The following is a 26,856-nucleotide window of genomic DNA, read 5'->3' as shown; positions in this document are numbered from 1 at the left end:
TGGTAACATGCAGAGATAAAAGGCAGTCCTTGCATTTGATACCCTTGACAGACAGCCACCAAGAAGATGAGGAGATTTATTGCGAGTTCACAGAGGATCACATCTTGATGAGTTATTACTGGAAACAGCTTCAACGCCAGTCAGAAAGTGAGTGAAAATATAAATAAGCTGATGCTATCTGTAACTAGTAATCAAGTGAAAGATTATTTACGTGCTGGAGCTCGTTTCCTTACAAACTAAGTGAAATGAAACATGGTAAGGAAACTTGCCAATCCAATCACATTGAGGCAACCTACAAAATTAAGGTTATGCTAATGATTTGTGGGTTATGCTCCATCCTAGGTTATGCCCTGCTCTTCTATATAATTTGAATTTCTACAAAACTGATGCATTCATCTGGTATGAACATGGTGATGGAAGCTTGTTATTGTCTAATTTGGTTTACATTAATTTAAATTACTTGCATCAGGTATTATAATGTATAAAATGTACAAACAAATGTAATAATAATGATAATAACAGGCTCTTATATAGCGCCCTTAACCCAGAGGGTCTCAAGGCGCTTAACAAACTAAAAACCAAAGTACAGCATTAAAGTACCAGTATACTTAAGCCTACAATATATAATGTATTGGCTTGGTATAGCCTATAGGCTCATTTATAATTAATTTAGGTGTTCTCTTGTTGAGCAATTATGTAAGGGCCCTATATAAATGCTGCATTAGATTAGACAGGTCTCCAACATCTCCAGCATTATCTTTAATGTATCTGTTAAATAGCATTGTGCGTTGATTTCCTCTCCCTCTTTTTCCTTTTCAAATCCATGCCGCTTTCCTACAGGTACCACTGAGATGTCAGATAGCGATTTCAGAGCAGTCATTAAACAACTTGATCGAGACGACCTTCAGAAATTATACATCGAACTTGAACTACAATCACAGGCAGTGCAGAAGGCTGAATATCGGGCAAACACAACTGACATTGAACTACAAGCAATGGAAGTGCTACGTATGTGGCGACAGGAAATGAGAGATAAGGGACAGTTGGCAACAAAAGAATTGATACTGCACGCACTGGAAGAATGTGAAAATACAGAGGCTGCGGAGATACTGGAAGAAATTTGGAAATAAACCTTTTGAATAACTATGTCAAAATGTAAATGAAGTTGGATGTGGGAAACATGTAAAATCATGGCCGTCATATTTCACCTCATTATGCAAGCGTGAAAGAGCAACTTCAAACAAGGTTGGTTAGCCATATGTACAGCCTGTCTCAAAAAAAATTGTGCAAGTGAAAAGCGCCCTCTTTGGCGATTAGAAAATATTGTTGTGACTTAATGCTTGCATCGACGTCAAGGGCATAGTCTTAGCTCTCAAATGCCGTTTAGTTTGTTCAATTTGCTTGTTTTAATCTCGAGATATGCTTACTTAACAACGAAAGGGTAAAATCACAATTGTGCCACTTTTACTAGGGAAGAGGGCTGTACATGTAAATCAATGATAGCATCAAGGTTATCAAGAGTTCCTTCGTGAAATCAAAAGAATGCATCAATTACACAACAATACAAAATTGTTTTTAATGTTTTATCATGATAAAAGGTATAATGATTCTCTTTTTCCTCTTACGACAAATTAAACGATAAATAAATATTTCACATTCTGCTGTAAAATTAAATACATGACGTGCATGTCAATGAATTTACCATGGTACATACTGTTCTTTTTGTCATTCAAGCCATGTTAAAAGACAAACAAATATTACACACTTATGGGTTAATGAACTTTGACAAGTTCATGAAATTTGACAAATTAATGAAATTAGACAAAATAATGCACACATGCTGGTGTTGATGCACGAGGCCCGAAGAGGGAGTGCATTAGACGCATCAACATCAGCTATTACTGATTTACATGTACAGCCCTATTCCTAGTAAAAGTGGCACACTTGTGATTTTACCCTTTCGTTCTTAACTAAACATATCTCGAGATTAAAAAGAGTAAATTGAACAGAACAAACGGTATTTGAGAGCTAAGAATGTGCCCTTGACGTTGATGTAAGCATCATGTCACAACGGTATTTTCTAACCGCCAAAGAGGGCGCTTTTCACTTGCACAATTTTTTTTGAGACAGGCTGTATGTAATATTTAAAGGTATTGGTTTTAGCCACTGGAGTGCATCTGTCGTAAAACAACGAGGCCAAGCCGAGTTGTTTTACGCCAAAAATAATGATGTCACCCATGTTATATGAGACGATAGATGTACGACAGCGGCTAAAAACAATACCTTTATTCTCATTCTTGAACACTTCAATTCAAATAGTAATACAAATTTTAATCAAATTAAATCCTAAATTACAAGGAACTACCTAGGGCTTAAAATCGATCAGTCCCTTGTTGCTATGCTCCTCCGATTAGTTCAAATAGCGAGTGCGCGTATCGCGTTGATGCACACGCGCTGACCAGTGTGAACCTGTGTGATATCGTGTCATATCACACGGGTAAGAACCAATAAGATTGCAGGAACATTCTCAAGTGTTTAAGAATTTATAGTGGAACCCTGGGTTGGATGACAAGTCCAAAATGATGTCAAATGGCCAAATCAGATCAAACCTAGTCCGTGGTCACACACAATGAATACTGCCAGACAATTATGTTCCATAGCTGAGTTGCCAATTTAATACTTATAAAAAATGCACAATTTCAGCACTTATTCGGTTTTCAAGGTGATACATTTATGATATAATAATAAAAGAACTTTATAGGCTGCATCAGAATGATTGGTAACCATCACTTTTGATGTTGAGCGAATAACTGCTTCTTCCAAATGCAACATTGGATTGTCTTACTTTTGAAATGACAAGAATAATAATAGTTTTATGACCTATATTAATCTTATGTTGCATACTGGTATGGTAGTGATGCTCCGAATCACTGGATCCAAATGGGTACCCATCATTTTTGATACAGCCTGTAGTAAAAGTAATAATAGCTACCATATGCAATCAGCCCTTTGATGTGATATGATGTGCACCTGTATCACAAACAAACAGCAGGTATTATTCTTGTGGCTCTAGTATTTATCAAGTAAATCTGCAAAATAAAGCTGAATTTATAGCGATAGCGGTTTTTAGCCAATGAGGTAGAGTGCTTTTTGTTGCGTTGGGAACAGCACGCTACCTTATTGGTCAAATACCAATCACTCAGTATGGAGACATTGGAGTATAAATTCAGCTTTAAGTCCACACTTGTTTGAGTGTTCAGCAGTTTTTAACAAAATTAAAATAGATTGAATGTGATATGAAGATGTGGAGAATTTTGCTAGCTGCAGTACAATACCAGACTTATAGAATGATCAAGAAATTAACCCTAGTACTACGAAGGGGGTTGGTTGTTTTTCATCTGACATAAAAAAAATTGCATGTTTATGCCCAAATGACTTCCACTAATTGTGTATCCATCCATTGTTCTCATTTTAGTGACAAAATTGTTACTCCAGCACATTACCTGGGGTATATGACTGATCGTCAAAACTGACCATGTTGGGAATGCCCACAATCATGACAATAGGTTTCTACAGTATAATCCATGATCTTCATTTAGCTCTTGTAAAATTATTTTCAGAACAAGAACTTGAATGGGCCCCAAGGTAGAGAGAAATGTATCGTTGTAAATGCATGCCACACACACACACTTTGATGTTGATGTGGGGTTGAAATGGGAATGCTCAGGCAATGTAGTAATTAGGTGGTTCCACATTCATATGAAACAAAACATGGAGATCCCTCAAGTTTCATTTATCACAAAGCCTGGTCCACTTTAGATATGGACAGAAGTGGATGGTTTTCTTAGGTCTGATAAAGTTGATCAAATGTACAAATCTGTCCTTTCCATTTGGTCTGCACCCCATACTTATACACAAATACAAAACTGATTTTGTATTGAAATTCAAACTTTATGCCAATTTAAATGTTCTTTTACCCAAGACAATAATATTCATATTCTTAATCACAATAATACTTTTGAACTATTATTATACAGATTACTTTTTAAATATTACGAGTGCAAGTGATTTTTGTTATATTGCTATTGTTATATTGATTATTAGCCCTGGACCCAGTGCCGTGACCAGTACCCGCTGGAGCGCGCCCTCTCGGCCGCCTCAGTTCCTCAGTCCGAGGAACTGAGCCAGTTCTAATTGATTATACTTGTTGATTTCATTTATCAATAAATTTAACCAACTGTAAAAATATGAACTGTCTTGTCTAGTGTGAATGCTTGTAATTGTAAGATTTATACTGGCATAAAAGCTATAAATGCAAAATATACAAAACTGATACTGATATCATGGCAGCAGAATTCACTCCTGCAATTAGACAAAATAATACAAAATCAAACAGCCTGCTACGCTAATTGCATAAGTCATTTTTTTGTAATTTTGAGAACAAAGAACAAAATGTGGTTCAAGCATGTATCAGTTACGTAATCACCCTAATTATTTCGGATTATTCCCTTTCATTTGTATCATTATCATTTGTTCTTGTGCAAAGATTAGTGAATAAATACATATATGTTTAAATGCTTGCTTTGAACCATAATTTGTACTTTGTTCTCAAAATTACAAAAAAATTACTTAGGTATAAAGCATAGCAGGCTGACGATATGTTACATCACAAACATATATGTTACATTATCTGATTTACTTCTAAGAACATATTAGGAACTAATTTTAAGTAAATATCTTGTAGGCTTCCTATTGCACATATAGCTAAACAAGTTTAGAGGACATTGATCATTTAAGAACAAAAAACATTTTGTTTGACTTCAAGAATAAATCAATAAGCATGATTTGGACAATATGCTCATAATTCATAATATTTGCTGTACACAGTTTATCTCAGCACCCACTCCTCATGAATGTGACTATCCAACCATCCATGAAATGGACTGGCACAGTGGCAGATCACAATAAACAGCAATTGACATTAAAGCATTTTTATACATAAATATAAATTTGCACATATCACATCTTATTATGTGTTGTACCACATCAATCCATGCAGCTGATGGATGCTACATGCACAGATCACATAGCTGGTATCAGATTGAATCTGTGGTGGCCAGTACAATAAATACAGTTGTCAAGATTTTTTATTGTTTGATTTTGTACATAACTCTCTCACCTAGAAGATGGAACAATATAAACCTTTTCAGCAGCTGATTGGACATTTTGGAAAATAAGTTCAGAAAGATGTTGAGTGCTGTAAACAAAAAAAAACCCATAACCAATCACTCACATTGGCGACATGTTTGATGAGCATGTGGCATGGTATGATTGTTCACACTGATCCTGTACTGCATTGCTCTTACGTACTTGACGTAGTGTATTAAATGCAATGTCCACTGCATAGTCGAATATGCTTTTAAATCTACAGAAATGACTGGTATAATATGTTTAATATGCATGATGAGTGTTTTTGTAAAGTCTATGTCTAGGCAAAGCATGCCTGCACCAAAGAGTGCATAACAGCAGTGTAGGTGGTGGAGACATGATCAGACACTGAAAGCTGTAGCAAATGGCATAATGCCTTTCATTGAAGAGGCAAATCAGAAGTCATACATCCCTACAGAAGATATCAACTATATGACAACTATCAAATTCCGCACTGCAGATGGTGTAACCTACCAGAATCCAGCACTGCCTCTTCCAAAAAGAGATCCATCAAACCTCTTACAGAAGGCCAATGACTGGGAATTCCTGATGGATGAGGAGAGGAACATAAGCAAGTAGTATTTCCTCCCATAATCACAGACACTGCAAAACGGCCAGATATTACAATCTATTCTGAAAGGCTCAAAACAGTTATCATCATTGAGCTTACAGTCACAATGGAAGAAAACCTGTCAAATGCCAATGCAAGAAAGAAAAGTAAATACCAAGATCTTGTAGCCAACTGCGAAAATAGGGGATGGTGTAAACAGATATAACTGAGCACAAACTTATTTGGAATTAAACGTAAGTTATGTGTTCCCTTTCCTATTACAGGATTATAATTGAATTTTAATACTTTGGGCTGGTCCTTATGTAAGAAGGTAACTGTCACAATTGATAACAGCATCACTTTAATGTGACTGGACACATACTTCTAGACGTGAATGTTGCAATCTAAATGTAAAATGTGCAAACCAACTCTATTTGTCACAATTAAAAACATGTTTTCTTAATATAAACAGGAGATAACTTTACAACACTGATCACATAAAAAATATTTGCATTACTGTTTTAGAATACAACCATGTTCCAAAAACAAGGTAGAGCTTCATAATTGCCTTTAAGCTACAAATGCAAGAAATCCAGGTGTTAATGGAGGTCAATCTGACTGCTCATGTATAATCATATTATAGGTAAATTAGGTCATTTTTGTCAGGCTATATCCATGTGTTCAATATGCCAGTACACCTGTTACCCTTACTCCAATTGTACGGGTAATGGGAAAATGACAATTTTCTATTTGGGGCTTTATTGTATAATTAATTGAAAATTGTAAACGAAATTACCAATTTTTTTCTTCATCATTTACAAGAGTACTGTAAGTATTATAAAAACATTATGTAATACCATCAATGGTTTTGAGATGCTCACATGGCTTATAAATTATATAATGCTCATTCGCTGCAACTTCATCCAACAATGCAGCTGGTTTATGAGATTAATTGAATCAGTAATCCTAATGAGTATAGGTGAGCTGAAATGTTTGTTGGCAACTGCCACTGTTCATTGACTGGCAGTATACGAACATCATGTTGAGGATGGTGTCTATCGATTTGCTTGAGGGAACAGCAAATGACCACTTTACTGTCCAATAGCCTCATTTCCCTTCATATGATTGGCAAAGTTTTTAAAGCATTAGGGTTCTGACCTTTCCTGTAAAAGCTGAAGTCAGTCACATCATCTTTACTTGAATAATTTTGGCAGAATTTGGACTTTATGGTAGTCTGAACCTCAGCAAGAAATATACTTTAAAGATAATCAGATCCGTAACTACTTAGTGATGCCATTAAAAGTAGCAGACTATATGAAGCCCTTCCTCAGAGTATCTTTGAGAATTGTAGCATAAGTGGAGCTGCTAGCTGACCAACGATTCTGCACATTTGACTGTCCAATCTCGAGTTTCATCCTGTGGCATTAAATGCTGTCCAACCTGTACAGAAATAATAAAGCATACTTCCATTATAAACACACTTGGCAGAACTTGTAAAAGTAAGTCAGGGCATTACTTTTAAAATGTTATACAAAAAAGTTGGCAGCATTCTGTACCTACACATATCCTCTTTCCTGTTGGTCCAATCAGTCATGCAGGAAATGGAACATTTCCATGATATTACATACCAACATTATTGACTACTGGCTTATTGTTATTGTTAAACTTTGTGTATTTATTTATTTTTACCCCCATTGGATGTTGTGTCACATTTTTGTTTGTTTTAAATTCACCCTTTTCACCCTTTTTAGTGCGACACACTTGTATCTTTTTGGATCCACCCTTTGGTTCCCTATTGGTCAGTTGGAATAGAATTTTCTAGTTTTTACCTTGGGCTACAAAAAAGTGGTTTGTCTCAGGACACTGTGAGCATAGCTTGTAAAATTTGCTTATTTATAGAAGTTTGATCAAATAAGTCAGAATAAATTCCATTTCCTATAAGATACACTTTCTCCTTGATTGTAAACATATTACTACAACATACAGGGTTATCACTCAACTTGTTTGTAAACTGCTAATAAGAGCTGAAAAAAGATATGGCTCTGAATCTATGGGACTGTAAAGGACAAAGCACTCTCATGGTACATTTGCTCATTATGCTGGAAAGTAGAATATCACAACATACAAACACAAATAAAACATTCAAATTTCCCTCCACCTGCGTAAGATGGTTGAGGTTGTAAGACTTACCGCTACGGCTCTTGCTGGAACATTTACTGTGTACATCAAGTCCGGTCTGTTGCTTGTACAATTGGTACTCCTACTACAATTAAGCTGCACTGATATATTGCTACTTCCCTAAAACAGAATCAATCAGTCAATCAATCAGTCAATCAATTGTTACCAATCAATAAAATAATACATGAATTTAAATCATCAATCAAAATCATTATTTTGCCCTAAAAATAATTCACTCTAATAATCCGCCCTATTACTTTGTCATACATGGGGAGCAAAATAGTGTAACTGCGGCATTTATCAGCATTCAGCAAAGCCTGAAACCTAAAGATAATTTACATTCTTTATGCTGCAGCCCATGCCATAAGCATTACAATTGCACATGCACACATAGCTTAACACATTGGACCCACAACATAAACAAGCATGTACTTTTAATCAAAGTTCATCGGGTGAATGAGCGACTAACAAACATGGTGGAGTCAGTACTCTTTGGGTCTAATTTCTTTGGTTCAAATCAATCTTTTAATACGTAATTGATCACTTCTTGGAATAGATTGCCAACTATTTTGATATCTCTGCATATCCTTTCAAGATACAGACATAATTACAAGGATACTCCTATTTTTGTTCTATTTGGTTCATGCTATAAAATGTTCAAGATTTGATTTTGATGTCTGTTACAGTAAAATACAATACATTATTTTACAATATGTAATTTTTATATGATTATGAAAATTGAAAATGGTCCAGATCCAACTCATTTTGCATTGTTTTGGCTGGTAAAATGTGTGATACTCTAATACTATCCTACCTGATTTTCTACTGCAATAGACACTCTAGCATCTGTTGTCTGTGTGTGTAGTGCCACTTCCTTTGACCCCTTGACCTTTGTAGGTTCTCCTGCACTCATAATGGCTGCACATACTGCCTTCTCTAAAGTGACACCACCCTTCTGAAGTGGCAAAGCCCGGACATGTGCCTTGCATTTATCTGTGTACAGGTCCACTATGAATGGGCAAGCCTGAGTACATAATAAAATGCGAAATAACAGATTGAAATGTTTAAAATGTTGACTGGTTTCAAAGTAAAATAAGTATGTTTATCCACAACAATCGGGATTATGACCAGATCGACAGGTTCATCCCCCATCTTCTTCATCAAAACTGAGATTTTGGTATCAGAAGAAACCTCACATTTTTCTCATTACCTCAATAAAATTTAACACCAGAAAGATGTTTTGTTTAGATGGCTTGAACAAAAACAAGGTGAATTGTAGAAACACAACAGGATGTATGTAATATCTTATGGCATTGTTATACACATTTTTGCTTCTCAAATATAAAACCTGCTTGAGCAATGCAATTCAAACTTTGCAAACAATGCAAGACAGACAACAGTATATGACAAACCAGATCAAACCACTTTAAAGTACATTCCTTGCTATTCAATCATTTGTGTAAGTCTGAACTCCCAGCGGCCATCAAGTCCCTTTAAGCTACCACTGACTCATTCATGCTATTGCTTTCTCCTTCTTACCTGGTCTAGCTCCAATCTATTATTGAATCCCATGGAATGTAATGTAACCCACAGATCATCTGTGTCTCCTTCAACATCATTGGCTTCCATCTGGTTTAAATCCATGAAACCCTTTCTTGTTAACTCGCCTTTCTTCAGCTCAAAGTTTTCTGAAATAACAAAAAAGATTTATACAGAGTTTCACACAAAACTTTAAACTGCAATAATTTCATAGTTCAAAAAGTAACAGGTAAAATTATGAAATTTCGAAATTTAGTAGATATGATAACATTACAAATCGAGTGTTGAGAACCAGAAAGCCTCAACTCACAAAGGATTGTGAGTTACGGCTTTCTGGTTCTCAACCCTTGAAATGGAAGTTTACCCAAGTATCAACAACATCATCTAATGTCACACAAGCTACGCATACATAGAAAATCAATATTTTCACACTTCAAGAACAAAATAAAATTGGAACTGGCAGTATTCTATAGCATTTTCGATAGTTTTTTTCAGTATGCTAGTTTACTACTAGCAGCGCTAGTGTAACACATGATCATTCTGAAAATTTAAATGACCCTTATTTTGGTCTACTTCTGTAACATTTGAGTTTTCTCACACCCACTTTTTACAAAATGGACAGCATCAAAAATACATATTGCCAACAGGTACTTTTTTGCTGATGTCGTGTGGAGTATTGTGTTGTTATAAAGAGTATACTGATGTCTGGTGATTTGTATTTGTAGTCATGTTGGAGTAGCTTATTGAAACCAGACGAAACTACATTCGTTGAAAAATGAGCCAAGTAACAGAAATGTAACAAATTCCCTATTTCCATATAATGAAGAGTATCACTGCACACAGTCTCACAGCTCTTCATCTATACAACATTGCTTTCTATAACTGTAAACACATCACCATCATCATGAAACAATTCCCACCCACATATAATTCGAACTTGGTGTATTTTGCTGCATAAATTAGTACACTATTACGCTTATCTTAATGTCTGCATCTCACAAAGTAATACTTTACAGCTACCTTACAGCAATCAATTGTGTGTACAATTGTAATTGGATCTTATTTATTTGTACCCAAGAATACCATAGCACAGACCCTCTATATTTCTTACCTTCTACTACTTCCCATGCATCATCATCAACAGGCTCTCCACTTGTATGTAACTGGAATAAATTGAACTCATCTCTACTCAATGTACCATTGCTGTCTAAATCTACTATTTCAAAGATGTCTGTCAATGCATTTCTGAAACATACAAAAAGTGTAGGAAACCATTTTTTACTTGATGAAAAAAGTTAAAAGACACTATTATAGTGTGTCTCATCTCAAGTTAGAAGTAACGCTGTGCTGGATTTCACAATGGCAGATCCAAATCAAGCGCTAACATAATCCTGCAGGACATATAAACACACTTAGAAGGGCGATTTGTCTGTATGCTTGTGACACAACCATGTAAACACACTTATTCAAATCTGCCGTTGCAAAATCCAACATGGCATTAATCTCAACTTGAGATGAGACATACTATATCAGTGATTTGCTACTCTGCAAGGAATAAGACAGAATAAAGATAAAGAGTCACATTTTAGTCCATGTTGGAGGAGTTTGGCTTTACGGACACTTGTAGCTAAACGTATCTGAATGGAGTTTCATATTTGAACACTGTCATTTTCTTCCTTTTGGCACAAATTTACTTTATGAGAAAACACCTTAAGACAATTTTAATGACTTATCCTTCACTTTTTAAATCATTCCTAAAAACATTTAAATGTCTTTACTCCTGTGCAGAAATAACTGATAGTGCCTTTGAGTCTCAATAATTGCCAAGCACAGCTAAAATTTCTGCTATTACCATAGATAAGTTGTTGGTCATGTACCACTGATCAGTTAATGATAGGCATCACTTAATTCACTTTCAAATTTCAGAAAGAAGAATTCAAATAATTCCAATAACTGACATCGCATACATCAATCTTTCATGGGAACACTTCTTAAATTCAATGGATAATTCAAATGGGCTATTGCATTTAAAATCCACACTACCCCTGTGGAAGATTTTGGAATTATCTTCCACAGGGGGGTATGAATTTCAAATGGCTCCATTTGTAACTCACCCCCCTCAGTGGAAGATTCAGGTTGAATCTTTCTCAGATGGTATGAAATTCATACTCCCCCTGTGAAAGATATTTCCAAAATCTTCCACAGAGGGAGTGTGGATTTTAAATGGAATTTTCTATTACCACAACAAAAGAGCCTTTACAGTCTCTGCATGGCAGAGAAAAGCACTTGCTTATATTTTGAGAGCATGCACAACAAAAACACAAAAGTGGGGTTCTGATTGGCTGATTCAATCATAACAACAAACTGATAATCTGATTGGCCAATTACATGTCAAAGCTTTGGTTGGCGCAGAGCGTTGCTCTTGAAGGGAACACAAAGCTCTGTATATGTCGCTCATTAACAGGGTGCTCACGTCAATCAGAGCAAAAGACTGCTGTACTTCTCTGGTAGCTAGTGTAAGTATACTCACTTGAATTGTTTAGTTAACACATAGGTGTCACTTTCTTTCTGTGTGAGTTGTCCTTTAGTACTGTGATGTTTTTCCCTGGGTTTGAACCGGCAACCTGATGTCATGGGGATGAGTCGATATGACCCTGCCTTAAGTTCTCGATGTGCACAGTATTTCTGATGAGAGTAAATATAACAAATTGAAAATGGTGATGTGTGGAAATTCATTCACAAACACACAACAGCACTTTCAAAACTGCTCTTGATTTATTCTGGGATTAAGTAGTCCACCTTTCTGTATCTTTTGCCAGTTCTGTTTGTTGTTTTGTCTTGTGCATTTGCTCTGTTTTAATTTTCCTTTTGATGTAGGGCTGCCCTTCATTCTAGCATTTGCTCACTATTGGGGTTTGCCTGTCTGTTTTTAAACTGAGGTTTGAGAGCTTAGAAAAGTAAAGAGAATGGGGCACACCGTTAATTGTTATTCAAAAAGTAACTTCCAATTAACTGTGCTTATGTGGCAATATGATAACCGATGGTGACTTGTTTAATCCAACTTTCATTTAGAATTAAATCAACTCATTGATTATGATTGCCAACTTGAATTGAACTTTACCTGTTGGTTTTTCATATGTGTATATGTAACCAGCTCCCCTACAATAGCTTCATCATTTTGTCTTGATAAGTAAACAGAGATGTCAGGACTTGGTTTCCCACCACCTAAAATATACAAACATTAACAAATGATCAAATAAATAAATAGATATATATTGAAAAATAACAAATACTGCAGCAGAGCAACTAAATAGGTAAGATACAAGCAAACATATCAGATTGAAGAGGAGTCCATTGAGGCATTATGTCAGCTATTGTCATTTTGATCAGATGGGCCAGAAGATCAGAAATCATTCAAGACATAGGTATACTAAATCAGAATTTTGATTCTACTTCTGAAGAATGCGCAAAGAAAATTGTGTTTTGAATGTTTGTGCAATTTTTGTTACATCACCTGAGTTTGATATGTGTATTTCAAGTTAAATGTCCATACATTAGGCTAAAAACAACCTGCTTGCTTATTCTATGAAAAAGCCAGCTGCACTTATAAATTAAAGGACAAATTATAGGACAATCAGTTAAAAGTAGGTTAGAAATTTAGGTAACGGTAAGAAAAATATTTTCAATTTGTTTTCTATTAGGCATTTTGTGCATGAAAATATAATAGAGTGTATTCAATAAACCCAAGTGGAATGAGAGTTGCTAAGTAACCGCTATCCGAACCATAAACACATGCATGATCAGAAAACGAGTGTTCAATTCCTCCATAGCTTCCCACGTTGTACACACGTGAGTCGAATTTGGCGGTGTTGATTTGTTTGCCCTCCAAGTTATAGCATCGTTCACTTTGTGTTGAACATTGTATGTGGGCCTCACTGTAATAACATAAAAATCACTGTGATATCATTTCAAGAGGTCACTTTCCCGATTAAGCTAAACAGCCTATTTGGAGGAATTTTATGCATGAGCAATCACATCAATGACGTAGTAATGAATACCCTCTATTTGTTCCTGATTTAAAAAAATAAAAACATGTAATGCACTAACACTGCTCCCAAACAAAAATGTCCATACCCTAGAGGAAACAACCTTATTTTTCATCAGCCTACTATAAAAAAGTGCTTTCATGCAATATATATCAATGTTAAAAGCCATATTTGAATCAAACAAGATATATAGGCCACATTTTAAATTTAAATGAACAGGCATATTACTCAGTTAATAGTGGTTTTGATATGTGTTTCTAGATTGGCATATGATATGCTTGTTTATGCAAAGTCAGAGAAAATGATCAAAGCTGATTTCATAACAATTTCTGCAGCATGATGTCATAACCATAAACATTCCAGACTTACTTTCAGGTTTTAAATGCAGCGGCTTAACAGTAAGCCATAACGCTGTTGCCGTGGACAACTCAAGCACATACTGATGAGATATTAATAAATTATCTTCATCTAGATGAAAGCAGCCTTTGCTCTGTGTATGATGCCAGCTTTTGAGATTACGAGGCTCTGTAACCTTGGCAGCAATGGAGGACACTGGCTGCAGGTTGATTATGATGGTATCTCTCTTTGCTGGTCTCGGAGATATCCCATCTGCAAAAGATATAAAATCACTGTTAGATATGGAAGTACAATGCATGTTTTTAATTTCACGATTTTGAGTTTTCTTACATAGACCTATACATAAAAGAACATATTCGCATGATTTTATTTTCGCAGTAGCTGTGTTGCGCGCAAAAATTAATGCACCACGAAAATTTCCACCAGAGAAAAAGATGTATCATTTCTGAACCAAAATACCGGTTTTCTAAGAATTTGATTCTTGGGTCAAATTTCTCCAATTCAAATTCTCAAGAGTCACATGAGTCATTACAAAGATGTTAGAGAGCTTGCGATTTCCGAACATACATTTCAAACGCCCATACATCTATTCAAAATCCCGTCACATGAGAGCGATTTTTAATAGATGCACAGGTGTTTGAAACCTATGTTTGGAAATCTCAAGCTCTCTATCATCACCTACCTTTCTTTGAAGACATGGGTTTATCTATCGAATCCTGTCTGTTTTTTCGTTGTTTTCTGTCTTTCCTTTCCATTCTTTCAGATGTTTTCTTCTTGCACTTTTCTGAAGTGTTCATGAGCATTTGGCAAAACTAAAGGAAAAATAATGATGATAACAATCCATGATGAGAAATAACCAACCAAAGGCTACATGTACAAAAGAAAATATATTTAGAGGAAATTGACAACTAAAGAGTTTCATTTGTTGTAATTGTAACTAACATTATTTCATACCTGCCAACATTGAAAATCTAGAAAACAGAGTACATGGCGAACGTAGGGCAAGAAGCGCCCGTAGTATCGCCTCTGTAGGCGGGGGGTCCAGGGGCCCGCTTAAGGGCCCCTGGTGGGGTCCAGGTGGCAAAGCCCCGGTGGGGGTTGAGGGGGCGAAGTCCCCTAAAGCTAGAGGGTTTCTACACTGTAAAAACCCTTATAAGCCCCTTCACAGAAGACACATTTTATAGAAAAACAACAATAAAGAACATGGTGAAAATGAAGCCCTAGGCTTTATACACTTTGAGGAGGGATTTATACTCCATATCTAGCAAAAATTTCAACACATATTTGATGACTACAACCTTTGAAAAAAAAATGTGAAAAAACATTCTGGGACCTGTTTTTATGAGTTTGAAAAATATGCTTCCTTCACACAGAAAATGTGCTTTTAAAATGCAGTTTCCTATACTTTTGTACATAAGGATCATTCGTTGAAACAATTTTTTGGCTTTATAACAAGGCCTACGTGACTGATAGGACATTGATATGATGCACAATACAAAGGTGAAAATTCAGAAAAAATGTCAAATTTTTTGTTGACTTTGGAGAACCACTAGGCGTATTCTGAAGTGCTAGGATCATTCACAGTTAATTTGAAAAAATTGGAAAAAATTACAAATAAATTACAGTTTGTTATCTTTAATATGAAACCACTAACTAATGTTTACCTCTTCATCTATCACATTATTATACATGCATTGGTTTTCCATGCATTTATAATATGTGCTAGATGAAGAGGTAAACATTAGTGAGTGTTTTCCATATTAAGGATAACAAACTGTAATTTTTTGTAATTTTTTCCAATTAACTGTGAATGATCCTAGCACTTCAGAATAGGTCCAGTGGTTCTCCAAAGTCGCCGAAAACTTTGGAAAAGAAATTCAAAAAAAATTATTAAAAAAAAAAAAAAAAAAAAAATCAGAAAATCGGAGTACTCCGATTTTCGGGGGTTTAAAACTCGGGAAATTGGAGTAACTCCGCGGAAATTGGAGTAGTTGGCAGGTTTGTTATTTGACCTCACCTGGGGTAGTGCATAGGTGTGTATTAAAATGGAATATCAAATTACACCCTAATCTAATCCAGTAGAACATATACATGTGCCTACAATGCCAGTTTGTTGGCACGTTTGCAGCACAATCACATAAAAAAAAGCTGACATCACTACCAAACCTCAGCTGCTGTTTCCTACCTCCTTATAGTTTAACTTCTTGTCTCCATCTTCATCAGCTTCTGCTATCATAGACTTCACTTCTTCTTCTGTCATTTTCTCTCCTCTCTGTAGCCAGAATAGATCAAAAATGTGTGTATTGGAATCACTAAATTACCACAGAAAAATTGTACAATCATTGTATATTCTTTGCCTTTTGTTTTTAGTGCCTATAAATGCCAGTGATTGTGGGCTTCCACCACCTCCTCTTTCAGTATTTCATTTGGTCTTCTCTGGTTGTAAATTTGATTTTAGTTCATGACAACGCAGACATCACCACAGAATATCTTAATTGTGTGAGTGCTTACATTGCTTTTGGCATGAGTGAAATTGTTAAGCATATTCAAAAACAAAACAACTCTAATGAAATTGAAATACTGAGAACAAAACCACTTTTACATGTATGTCACTTTTATGTAAATGTTCATTGTGAGTAATGAACCCATCACCATTGATATCAAAGACCCTCATACCTGAGTGAGTACTTTAGCCGGTTCATTGTGAGTAATGAACCCATCACCATTGATATCAAAGACCCTCATACCTGAGCGAATATTTTAGCCAGTTAATTGTGAGTAATGAACCCATCGCCATTGATATCAAAGACCCTCATACCTGAGTGAGTACTTTAGCCAGTTAATGGTGAGTAATGAAGCCATCGCCAGTGATATCAAAGACCCTCATACCTGAGTGAGTACTTTAGCCAGTTCATTGTGAGTAATGAACCCATCGCCAGTGATATTAAAGACCCTCATACCTGAGTGAGTACTTTAGCCAGTTCATTGTGAGTAATGAACCCATCGCCATTGATATCAAAGACCCTCATACCTGAGTGAGTACTTTAACCAGTTCATTGTGAGTAATGAACCCATCCCCATTGATATCAAAGACCCTCATACCTGAGTGAGTACTTTAGCCAGTTCATTGTGAGTAATGAACCCATCGCCATTGATATCAAAGACCCTCATACCTGAGTGAGTACTTTAGCCAGTTCATTGTGAGTAATGAACCCATCGCCAGTGATATCAAATCCCCTCATACCTGAGTTAGTACTTTAGCCAGTTCATTGTGAGTAATGAACCCATCCCCATTGATATCAAAGACCCTCATACCTGAGTGAGTATGTTAGCCAGTTCATTGTGAGTAATGAACCCATCGCCATTGATATCAAAGACCCTCATACCTGAGTAAGTACTTTAGCCAGTTCGTTGTGAGTAATGAACCCATCGCCATTGATATCAAAGCCCCTAATACCTTGAGTAAGTACTTTAGCCAGTTCGTTGTGAGTAATGAACCCATCGCCATTGATATCAAAGACCCTCATACCTGAGTAAGTACTTTAGCCAGTTCGTTGTGAGTAATGAACCCATCGCCATTGATATCAAAGCCCCTCATACCTGAGTAAGTACTTTAGCCAGTTCGTTGTGAGTAATGAACCCATCGCCATTGATATCAAAGCCCCTCATACCTGAGTAAGTACTTTAGCCAGTTCGTTGTGAGTAATGAAGCCATAGCCATTGATATCAAAGACCCTCATACCTGAGTGAGTACGTTAGCCAGTTCGTTGTGAGTAATGAACCCATCGCCATTGATATCAAAGCCCCTCATACCTGAGTAAGTACTTTAGCCAGTTCGTTGTGAGTAATGAACCCATCGCCATTGATATCCATCTTCTTGAAGGCTTTCATTAGCTCCTCACTTGTTGTAGGTTGGATTTCTCTCATGACGGCACACACATCATCATAAGTCATCTTTTCTGTAAGTGGAAGTAAGTAACACAGGTGAGAGTATGGTAACAAATTGTTAACAACTATGTTTTGAGTAAGTCACAGCAAATCTGAAAGAAACAACAAAATATTTAATGAAAATAATAAAAATATTTGACATTGCAGTTGCAGTATTTTGTCAACTGAAGAAAGATCTATTTATTTTAACAATATTATGCATTAGCCTTTCATAAAATATAAAGTAACAAAGCAAACATATAAACAATGATAATAACAGTGGTGGTGCCAGGGAGCATTCCCCCGAAATTGCCCCCCACCAGTTTTTCCCCAGTCAGGAAAACATTATTTTGTGCCATAATTGCAAAATTTTAGGAAAATTTTTCTGATTTCCTTACCCCATTTCAATTTGCTCCACCAGGAAAAAAATGCCTGGCACTCCCATACAAACAGATTAATGTAATTCTTTCTTTGGATTTGGAGTGACCTTTATAGATGTAATTACTGATTGAGGGCTTTATTGACTCTGCACAATGCAGTGTACTTTTAGGAAAACATCACTATAGTTTATGCTTTACAGAAATATTCTCTTTCCTATTTTGGGCAAGGGTTGATTGAGGTTTTCCCAAATTAGTTGGCAGGTATTACAAAAACTTACTTGTTTGAGATGTCCAGTGTTTACCAAGGGTTTTCTGGGATGGATTTCTTCCAGTCTGTTGTAAAACTGAAAAGTAATCAAGAGCATTTCATAATAAACAGCATCTACTGTATAAAGTTGAACATCATTATTGACTACTGCTCTGAATGGTTGTTATTTACCACTTCCTTCACTTTGTTTCAATTTATCCAAAATTTAATTTATGCAACAATTGCCTATTTTGATATGACGGGTCGCAAAATCTTTGTCTCACAAATTGTTTGTCTCCACGCCTGGTTTCCAGCTGCACAGATTCTAATATTGATGCAGAATTTGTTCCTTGTTTATACGTATATTGCCTGTGGAGACATGTGGAAGAGACTCAACGTCTTTATGTTAAAGTTTATTTTTTCATACAATGGTATGGCAACAAATATTCAATGGGATATTTCAAATCTTGTTTCAACTTAGGCATAATAACAGTTGTGGTTAACCTCTAAATTTGATTGACATGTTCAATTGATGGGATGAAGACACCCCCTTTAATGCTGCTGAGAAACCAAAAGACCTAAGAATTTTTGTACAGGGGAGACAAATTCTTTGATTCAATGATTCGATATGGTTAGCTGTGGTGTTGCAATACACCCAGGAAATGGCACCTGAAAAGGCTGAAAACCAAAATTTGAAAAGGCCCAATATAAAACGTATTCATGAGAGAAAAAGGGAGGAAACGTTTGTTTTACAAAAATGTACTTGTATAGTCAGTCTTTCAAAGCAAGCTCTCTATATCTACCTTGTGCTAGTTGGTCTTTTGATGTAATGCCATCCTGTGGATTGCCAACAATAGCAATATAGGCTGCTCTGCATTCAGTGTAGAATTCAGTATCTTTGCTAGTCTTGGCGTCTTTGGCATTTCCTGCTGTATGTGAGGAACTTCTGCGGCTGTCTTGACTACCAGCAGAGCCAGACCTCCTGTGTCGACTCATTCTTGATGTAGTGTGTACTTTATGCGTCCTTCATACAAGAGATGCCACCTAAATGTAAATACAGAAATTAAATGATTTCCATTTATCTTGAGAGAAAGGTAATTCAGCATGGCATTTGTTTAACCCAGAAGGTGATAAAGGTGATTTCTTTGGGGATACTTTCGACCAGCAAAAGAGGACTTGGTATAAAGCAAGAAAAACAAAATACCGGTAAATTATTAAATATGTCTGCCTACAAATGTATATGGTCTTGTGGAAAATTGATTTGCTGACTGGCTATTCATAAAAGCTAGTGGTAACATTTGTTTCAGATAAAAGGGGTCTGGTGCCAGTGTTGTGAGTCGGTAAATTACCGGTTAAGGGGGTACATACATGTACTACACCCCTGGCCAATTTTGTGCCTATTTTTGCATTTTTCTCAAAAATTATAGCACATTGGTGACAAGTAAGATATGTATATTATATGGGCAAGGACTAACTACTGTACTGAAAATTCAGCAACTCAAAGCAAGTAGTTTTTGATTAATTGATCAAATCCCGGGGGAGGCACTCCCTATCTGAAATGGCAGGGGGCATTCAGGTCAAATGTACAATTACAAAAATATGGGGTCATTCAGTACACAACCTGAATAAAAATGGGGTCATTCAGTATGAAACTTTGAAAAACGGATGGTCATTGGGGTAACAAATTGTAAAATGGGAGTCATTGGGTACAGGATTGCCAAAAGAGTATCATTAAGTACACATAAATAAGTGCCAAACTGCGAAAAACAACTTGGCCACCTTGGAAATTTGAAAAATCTCATTATTTCTGGAGGAGAACACAAATACCACCTAAATTTGGGAATTAAAAGGGGGGCCATTGGGTAGCAGGAAATAGAAAAAGGGGGGGGGGGTCATTGAGTACCGGTACATACATTTTTTTAAAGGGGGTCATTGGCATTGGGTAATAGGTAGGACCATAACACAAAAAAGGGGGTCATTGGGTACAAGCCGGTTTGAAAAAGGGGGTCTATCCCGAGGCACATGATGCATATCTGTTATGGAAGTGCCCCCGATCAAATATTAGTTTTCCCTCATTTTTGACTGTAACTCCACAACTTTTGTCTGTGCTGATTGCTGAAATAAAATTTCCAGTGCAGTAGTTGTAGTCCTTGCCCCTATAATATACCTTACATGTCCCCAATGTACTATAATTTTTGAGAAAAATGCAAAAATAGGCACAAATTTGGGCACCTGCCAACCCCTGGGTGAGTTGGCATGGAATGACTCATATGATTTAAGAAATTATAGCCAAAATAACAAATTCTTGATCATGAGAGGATGTACCTTCTGCGTCAGCGTACTTTCATAGAATAACACGATCGCGCGACCTGCATGACCGAACCTTGACCTTGCCTAGCAACGACCGTGTGATTGGTCAATTCTCAAAAGCTGTGTTTGCGCCGGTCTTTGGTAGTACCCTAGTAGGCCCTCATGATCGAGAATTTATTATTTTGGCTATAGCTAACATTACTACTGGGCTTATACCCGAGCACACCCTTGTTCCCATAAGGGTTTGAAACATAAGGGGTGGGTTTATAGCCGAAGGTGGACTTATTTATTATACCCGAGTGGGTGTAAACGGTATTCTATTCATAAGTTAGGGCTCATATTGAAATACCCTACCACGTTTTCATACAGAAAGAAGGCAGGATTCCCCTCACTAAGCGCGTGCCTCAGGAAAGCTCGGTCATAAAACGGATGGATTATATGCATCAGTGATACACCCTGCCCAGGATTTTCACATAAGAAGGCTAGCACAGGAAAGCTGCAGGATGGCGCACACCTTCCTGTGTATGGGAATTTCAATATGAGCCCTTAAAATTGCGCCCAGTTTGCAACCGGGATTGCTGCCTTGCAGGTATGCCAAAAAATGGCGCTTGAAGTAGGCTGAATTCACTTGATCCATTTCTCAGCATACCGCGAAGTAAAATGCCGTCACAATTACAACTCGTCAAACTTGAATTTGTATCGTCCATTCGCTGCTGTCAATTTTGCTCGGTCTTTTACACACGATAATATTGTCACGGCAATCTCCATCTCTTCCAATTTCTCGTCTTATTCTTCCAGAAAAGCACACAAAGGTAATACAACATCTGTCCATTTGAGCTCATTTGTCGAAATTGTCTTCTCTCGTCGTTTTCTACTCGCCTATCCATCACGTAACACGGTCTGCCCACAGTCATCGTCAGTCTCACATCACGGATCGGTCTGTTGGTCGTCCAGAATCAGTCTTGGTCTGACAAGTTTCTCCAATCGCCCACCTCAAGACCACGCTAAAATCTTGATCAGCTGACTTTCACCCAATCAGCGTCCGCGATTGCTAAATCTTCACAAAGGAGAAGCCGCTTCCTGATTAACGTTACCAGTACGCACTGAATACAATGCAAAACTTACAAAAACAACTTAAGTACCGTACACGAGCAGGGGTTGTACACAACAGAAATACCTTGATGCAGCCGCAAAACACGTGATTATTTGGCTTGCAAAATAATGGAAAAACATGCCATTTACAGGGGGGAAATCCTGTTACAGTTAGTATGCAAGTATTGAGAAGACATCTGGACCAGAGAATGTGAAAAACACAAGATAGGTACATGGGTAGCATTTTTTTTAAAGTGCGAAGTTCACTCCCAATGAAATATAGGCCTACTGCACGAGTCACTGTGTTTATTTCTCAAAATTTTCTTTTCATGGATATTACCCACAATGCACTCTCTTCTGAAATTTGCGAAAGGGCTTATTTTAATTGTCGTCTAGCGCGTCTGCAATAACTATCGCCGTTTGGCTGAGTAACGGTACATGAACACGGTCTTTTGTGCCTATGTAAATTAGTCATTGTGTAAAGCTGTGTTTATACCCATCATCAGACTGAATCATTGTCGTTAACTGCACAAGTTATGTGTGCAATTCTAGAGAACGTTGACCGACAGAGGGTGTCAATATAGGCCTATGTGTCGCTTTTGTAAAACAGCGATTCATGCGCATGCTCAGCAGGCAAATACGACGGCGATTTAGTGCACTGATCATGCGTGCGATTCAGATTTCTGCAAAAGCGATTGAGTATAAATGCATCTTTAGAAATGACTGGCGATTGTGTGTTCTCAAGTGGGTTTTATCATGTTAAGTATACCCTGTGTGGGCAAGTCATACTTCAGTATGACTTGCCCTGAACGTCCATATATGTTCGGAAGAGACGGATACATTGCATGAGAGCCTGCCAATTTAAGCTTCCTATAATATCAATTGCACATAACATACGAAGTCACAAACTTACAAACTTCAATATGCACTTCAAATACAGCAGACCAGCTGTTAATTATTACCGATCCTGTAGAATAACTTACATAATCGTCCATTTCATGGAATCCGTTGCTCAGAATTGCCCATTTCATTTTTATCTGTCAAATGCGCTGTGGATGTGCTCCATTAAATCACAGGTGTGAAACTGACTTTATACCATGAACGCGACGGCCTTTTACGGTATTAATTAATGTGACTCGCCAGTAAAGTATGTCTAACCTGATTGGTTTACAAAACTACTTTGATAATTGCTAAGCCAGTCAGCGTGCTCGATGCAACAACCTCGTAGAGGTTTTCGAGAGGTGAATTCATGTGGTGATCCAGCGATCGAGTATAAATTCAGCTTGACAACTGGTCTCGCGCGAGATCGCAGGTGCAATAACAATACATGGACACAATCACTGTCATTTACACAATGGAATAATGAATTATTTATGACATGCATCGGCTGGATTTTACGATCGAGGTAAGGTTTTTGGCCTGTCCCTGCGTGAATATCCTTAGTTTTCAGCATCAAAGATACTTGCGATGACCAGTTTTTTGCGGACACTTTGATAACAGGCAACTTTTATAGGTCATAGGGTAGAAACTTTAGTTGTACAATTTGTATGAAATATACATTTTGTTATAGGCCTAAAATGTTTACAAAAATATATTGGTCCGTACGTTGTGCTTGTATTCGGTTGTGGAAGTAAAAACGGATATACTATGGCCACAAGCGGCTAGGGGACGCAGGGTAACCTTGTCAATCAATGGTTATTCTATTGTCCTCCAAAGTTAAGCTTAAGTTATAGCCATGATCAATCCAATCGATAGGCAATTATCCGACGATACAAGTTTAACGTGTACGGGCCCGCTACTTTTGTTTGCATGGAATAAAAGTTAAATAATTATAAAATATTTAATACAATTTGAAATGAAATAAAAATTTATGATAACAATGAAAAATCATCAGAATGTTATAAATAATGAATAATAATAACTTTTATGTTAAATCACAATATAAAGCTACAAAGTTATCTACATTTTAATGTGAAGGTCTGAAAGGCCATCCCGGCAAACACAAAACGTTTTTAAAGTGGTGTTCCAAACGTTTTGTATGGAAACACACTACAACAATATTTTTTAAATGTTTTCAAAATGTTATTGAAAAATATTTTCTGCAAACTTTTTTGCCAAATATTTTGTCACCACTTAAATAATGATATGTTTGACAATATTTGCAGTAAGTTATGAAAAGGTTATGAAAAAGTTTTATTCCCTAATATATACCCTTTATATAACCCGACATTTAACATTTTCTGGCAACCTTTTCTAACCTTTTGCGAATGATGTCGAAAATTCAAAAGCATTTTGTGTTTGCTGGGATAATTGAACATAATTCAAAATTGAATAACACAATATATAAATAAAAACAAAAATAATACTAATAAATATGTATTAGGCCTATACTCAAAAGACGCATTCCTATTTGTATTATACAATTTGAGAATTATTAAAGTGCTCAGTTTTAACCAAATAAAAAATCACAAAGCGCATTTTAATATAACATTTTTCTGCTAAATTGAATTGGTATTTGTATTCATATTAGGTCTACATTTTATGACAAGCTCTTTAGTCATGCTGTTCGTGCGAATAATTATAATGAATATTATAACGTTACGAATTCATACTTAGGCCTATGATAATGATACAAAAAATTTTAAATTTCTTTAACCCTATAAACGCTCCTGAATGCTACAAAATACTACTTGATATATGCGCTGTTCGAGCATGCATCCCACGTGGTGTGATGACGCAATCGCCCTAAGTGATATAGGCACGGTTTCGCTGGCCAGCGAAGTCCAAGACCCGTGGCAAAGTGTCGCCGACCGAGTGCTTGGCATGCGAGGGGTCTCGGGTTCGAATCCCACCCAGAGCAAACGACTTCTTTCCTTCTTTTCTCTCTTTATTCTTTCCTTCTTTCCCTTCCCGTCGCCAAAAAGCCCTTAGGCGGTTAGGGTTAGGTTACCACTATCGAAACTCAGTAGGCCTATAGGCTTCCTTAACCCTAACGCTCCTGAATGCTACAAAATACTACTTGATATATGCGCTGTTCGTGCATGCATCCCACATGGTGTGATGACGCAATCGCTCAAAGTGATAGGCACGGTTTCACTGGCCAGCGAAGCCAAGACCCGTGGCAAAGTGTCGCCGACCGAGTGCTTGGCATGCGAGGGGTCTCAGGTTCGAATCCCACCCAGAGCAAACAACTTCTTTCCTTCTTTTCTCTCTTTATTCTTTCCTTCTTTCCCTTCCCGTCGCCAAAAAGCCCTTGGCGGTTAGGGTTAATAAAAAAAATCTTATATACCTTATATATTGCTTATAATATTAATATTATTATCATTATTTTGGGTTGTTGAGTGCTGCTGAATCCAGGTACCTGGCTGTATCACCTCGTAAAAGTATTAAGTGCGCTGCCGTAGTTTAATTCCATGATCTTGATCCTACGCACCGCACCCGACGTCAACGTCAAGACATTCCAGACCAATCTAGAAACCATCAACATCAAGACGCTGACTTCAAAGGCCCACTTTAATATTTAACCGCGACTTTGCACATGACCCCCCCCCCCAACGTCTGCGACAACCAGAGATGGGGCTTGTACGTGACAAGACAGATACAGATACAGATATACATCGATCACTTATCGGATTAAGTATTGGACACAATAGATGAAGTATTTGATTGACAAGGTTACCCCTGCGTCCCCTAGCCGCTTGTCTATGGCCCGAGTTCTAGGGCTAGTCACGTCCCCTCCAGCCCTCGAATTAACCCACGGCACCGACGGCATATTGCCGTGGGTGCCCACCCCCCCATGCCCCTCAAAAATTTCCTTTACCGGCGGCAGTCACTTGCAGTGCCCTTTAAGGAAGTTGCCGTGGGTGCCCTAGCCAGCCAGCCCTGCCCCTTCATTATAAAGTCATTAACAAGTACTGGTTAAAACCCGAAAAATTGTGGAAAATTAAAATCGAAAATCTTGAACACGATCGCTATTTTGAGCATCGTAACCCAGCTATCAATCAATAGTTTGTTGTGAATTAATATTCATTACATGTACCCTAGGTACGTAAGCTTACATATTCAGCCAATCACATCGGCTTTTATACATTATCTGGTTGCTAGAAATCTGACTTCATTTTCTCGATTGGTTGGAGAAATACCTTCAGCTTACTATCGACCAATCAGAAACGCTGTTTAATAGTAACTAAGCTTCCTCATGTCGTGAACAAAATCCGAGTGCTGGGCAAATCAATTGATCTATCGATTAGCAAACATTGACTTCCCATTGCAAACCGATGGCGATACCCTTCCGGTATCGTCTTATCTTATACATGTGAGCCCATCTCTAGATATGTTTTGCACGAAATAGTTTTTATCCCGGCGAATTTGATCAATATTATTACCAAAGTTACAGCTGTTTCGAGTCAGTTTTGCAGCTCAGAACTTGGGATCGCAAAATTTAATTAAATTAAACTGTTGATTTTTGACTGCTTTGTATTATTTAAGCAGGTTTTTTGAGCAATCGGGTTAGTTTTAGTGTAAGGTTGAGAGTCGAATTCAGCTGACAGCAATGCATCTATTCGCTTTTGAAAAATTTTCAACAGTTGCCGTGATGCCCTTTTGAAATATTACAAATTGCCGTGCTGCCTTGCCTTTTCAGTGAAAATCCAAGGCAATTATCAACTTGCCCTAAAAAAGTTGCTGTGCCCCTTTAGATCCTTAATTCGAGGGCTGGTCCCCTCCATTCCTCCACACACAAAATGTGCCAAGCTGTGGAATTCTGATACTGTACACAATACAACGCTTTTGACAGGAAAACGTACCGTGATTAATTTAGAAAAGACAGACAGAAATAACTTATTAATAACCAGAAGATATAACGCATATCAGTTACCTTCTGTCAATGTAGAAATAACGCTTAAATCTCCACGAAATCGTGTGTTTAATTGATTCCATCAGCCTGTTTCCCGAAACTAAAATTCGCCATATTTGTTTATTTATTATGAAGGCATTTCCAGTTTATTTAAATATGATTACTAT

General features: G+C 37.0%; 1 protein-coding gene across 1 annotated transcript; it reads right to left on the bottom strand.

Annotated features, from left to right (window-relative positions):
• Positions 1 to 4,730: 4,730 nt before the first annotated feature.
• On the bottom strand, positions 4,731 to 26,818 carry LOC140152942 (EF-hand calcium-binding domain-containing protein 7-like). The gene is made up of 14 exons (XM_072175497.1): positions 26,711 to 26,818; positions 19,236 to 19,476; positions 18,464 to 18,529; positions 17,692 to 17,837; positions 16,064 to 16,150; positions 14,561 to 14,690; positions 13,891 to 14,130; positions 12,597 to 12,700; positions 12,006 to 12,160; positions 10,587 to 10,720; positions 9,476 to 9,624; positions 8,751 to 8,960; positions 7,949 to 8,056; positions 4,731 to 7,198 (listed from the first exon to the last, which is right to left on the bottom strand). Exons 2-14 carry the CDS (start codon positions 19,426 to 19,428, stop codon positions 7,124 to 7,126), a joined length of 1,797 nt encoding a protein of 598 aa, XP_072031598.1. The 5' UTR covers positions 19,429 to 19,476; positions 26,711 to 26,818; the 3' UTR covers positions 4,731 to 7,123.
• Positions 26,819 to 26,856: the final 38 nt, after the last annotated feature.

This window comes from Amphiura filiformis, chromosome 1, assembly GCF_039555335.1.
Source record: "Amphiura filiformis chromosome 1, Afil_fr2py, whole genome shotgun sequence".
NCBI lineage: Eukaryota > Metazoa > Echinodermata > Ophiuroidea > Amphilepidida > Amphiuridae > Amphiura > Amphiura filiformis.
Note: the sequence above shows the minus strand (reverse complement) of the source record. Positions and strands in the feature narration are given on the sequence as shown.

Excerpts from the sequence above, each read along its gene's own strand:
- LOC140152942 (XM_072175497.1), bottom strand. The coding sequence starts at position 19,428 with ATGAGTCGACACAGGAGGTCTGGCTCTGCTGGTAGTCAAGACAGCCGC. Across the intron at positions 16,151-17,691 it reads TGGCTAAAGTACTTACTCAG|AGAGGAGAGAAAATGACAGA; the intron begins GTATGAGGGGCT and ends TTCTGGCTACAG. Across the intron at positions 14,691-16,063 it reads AGAAGTTAAACTATAAGGAG|TTTTGCCAAATGCTCATGAA; the intron begins GTAGGAAACAGC and ends TTTTTCCTTTAG.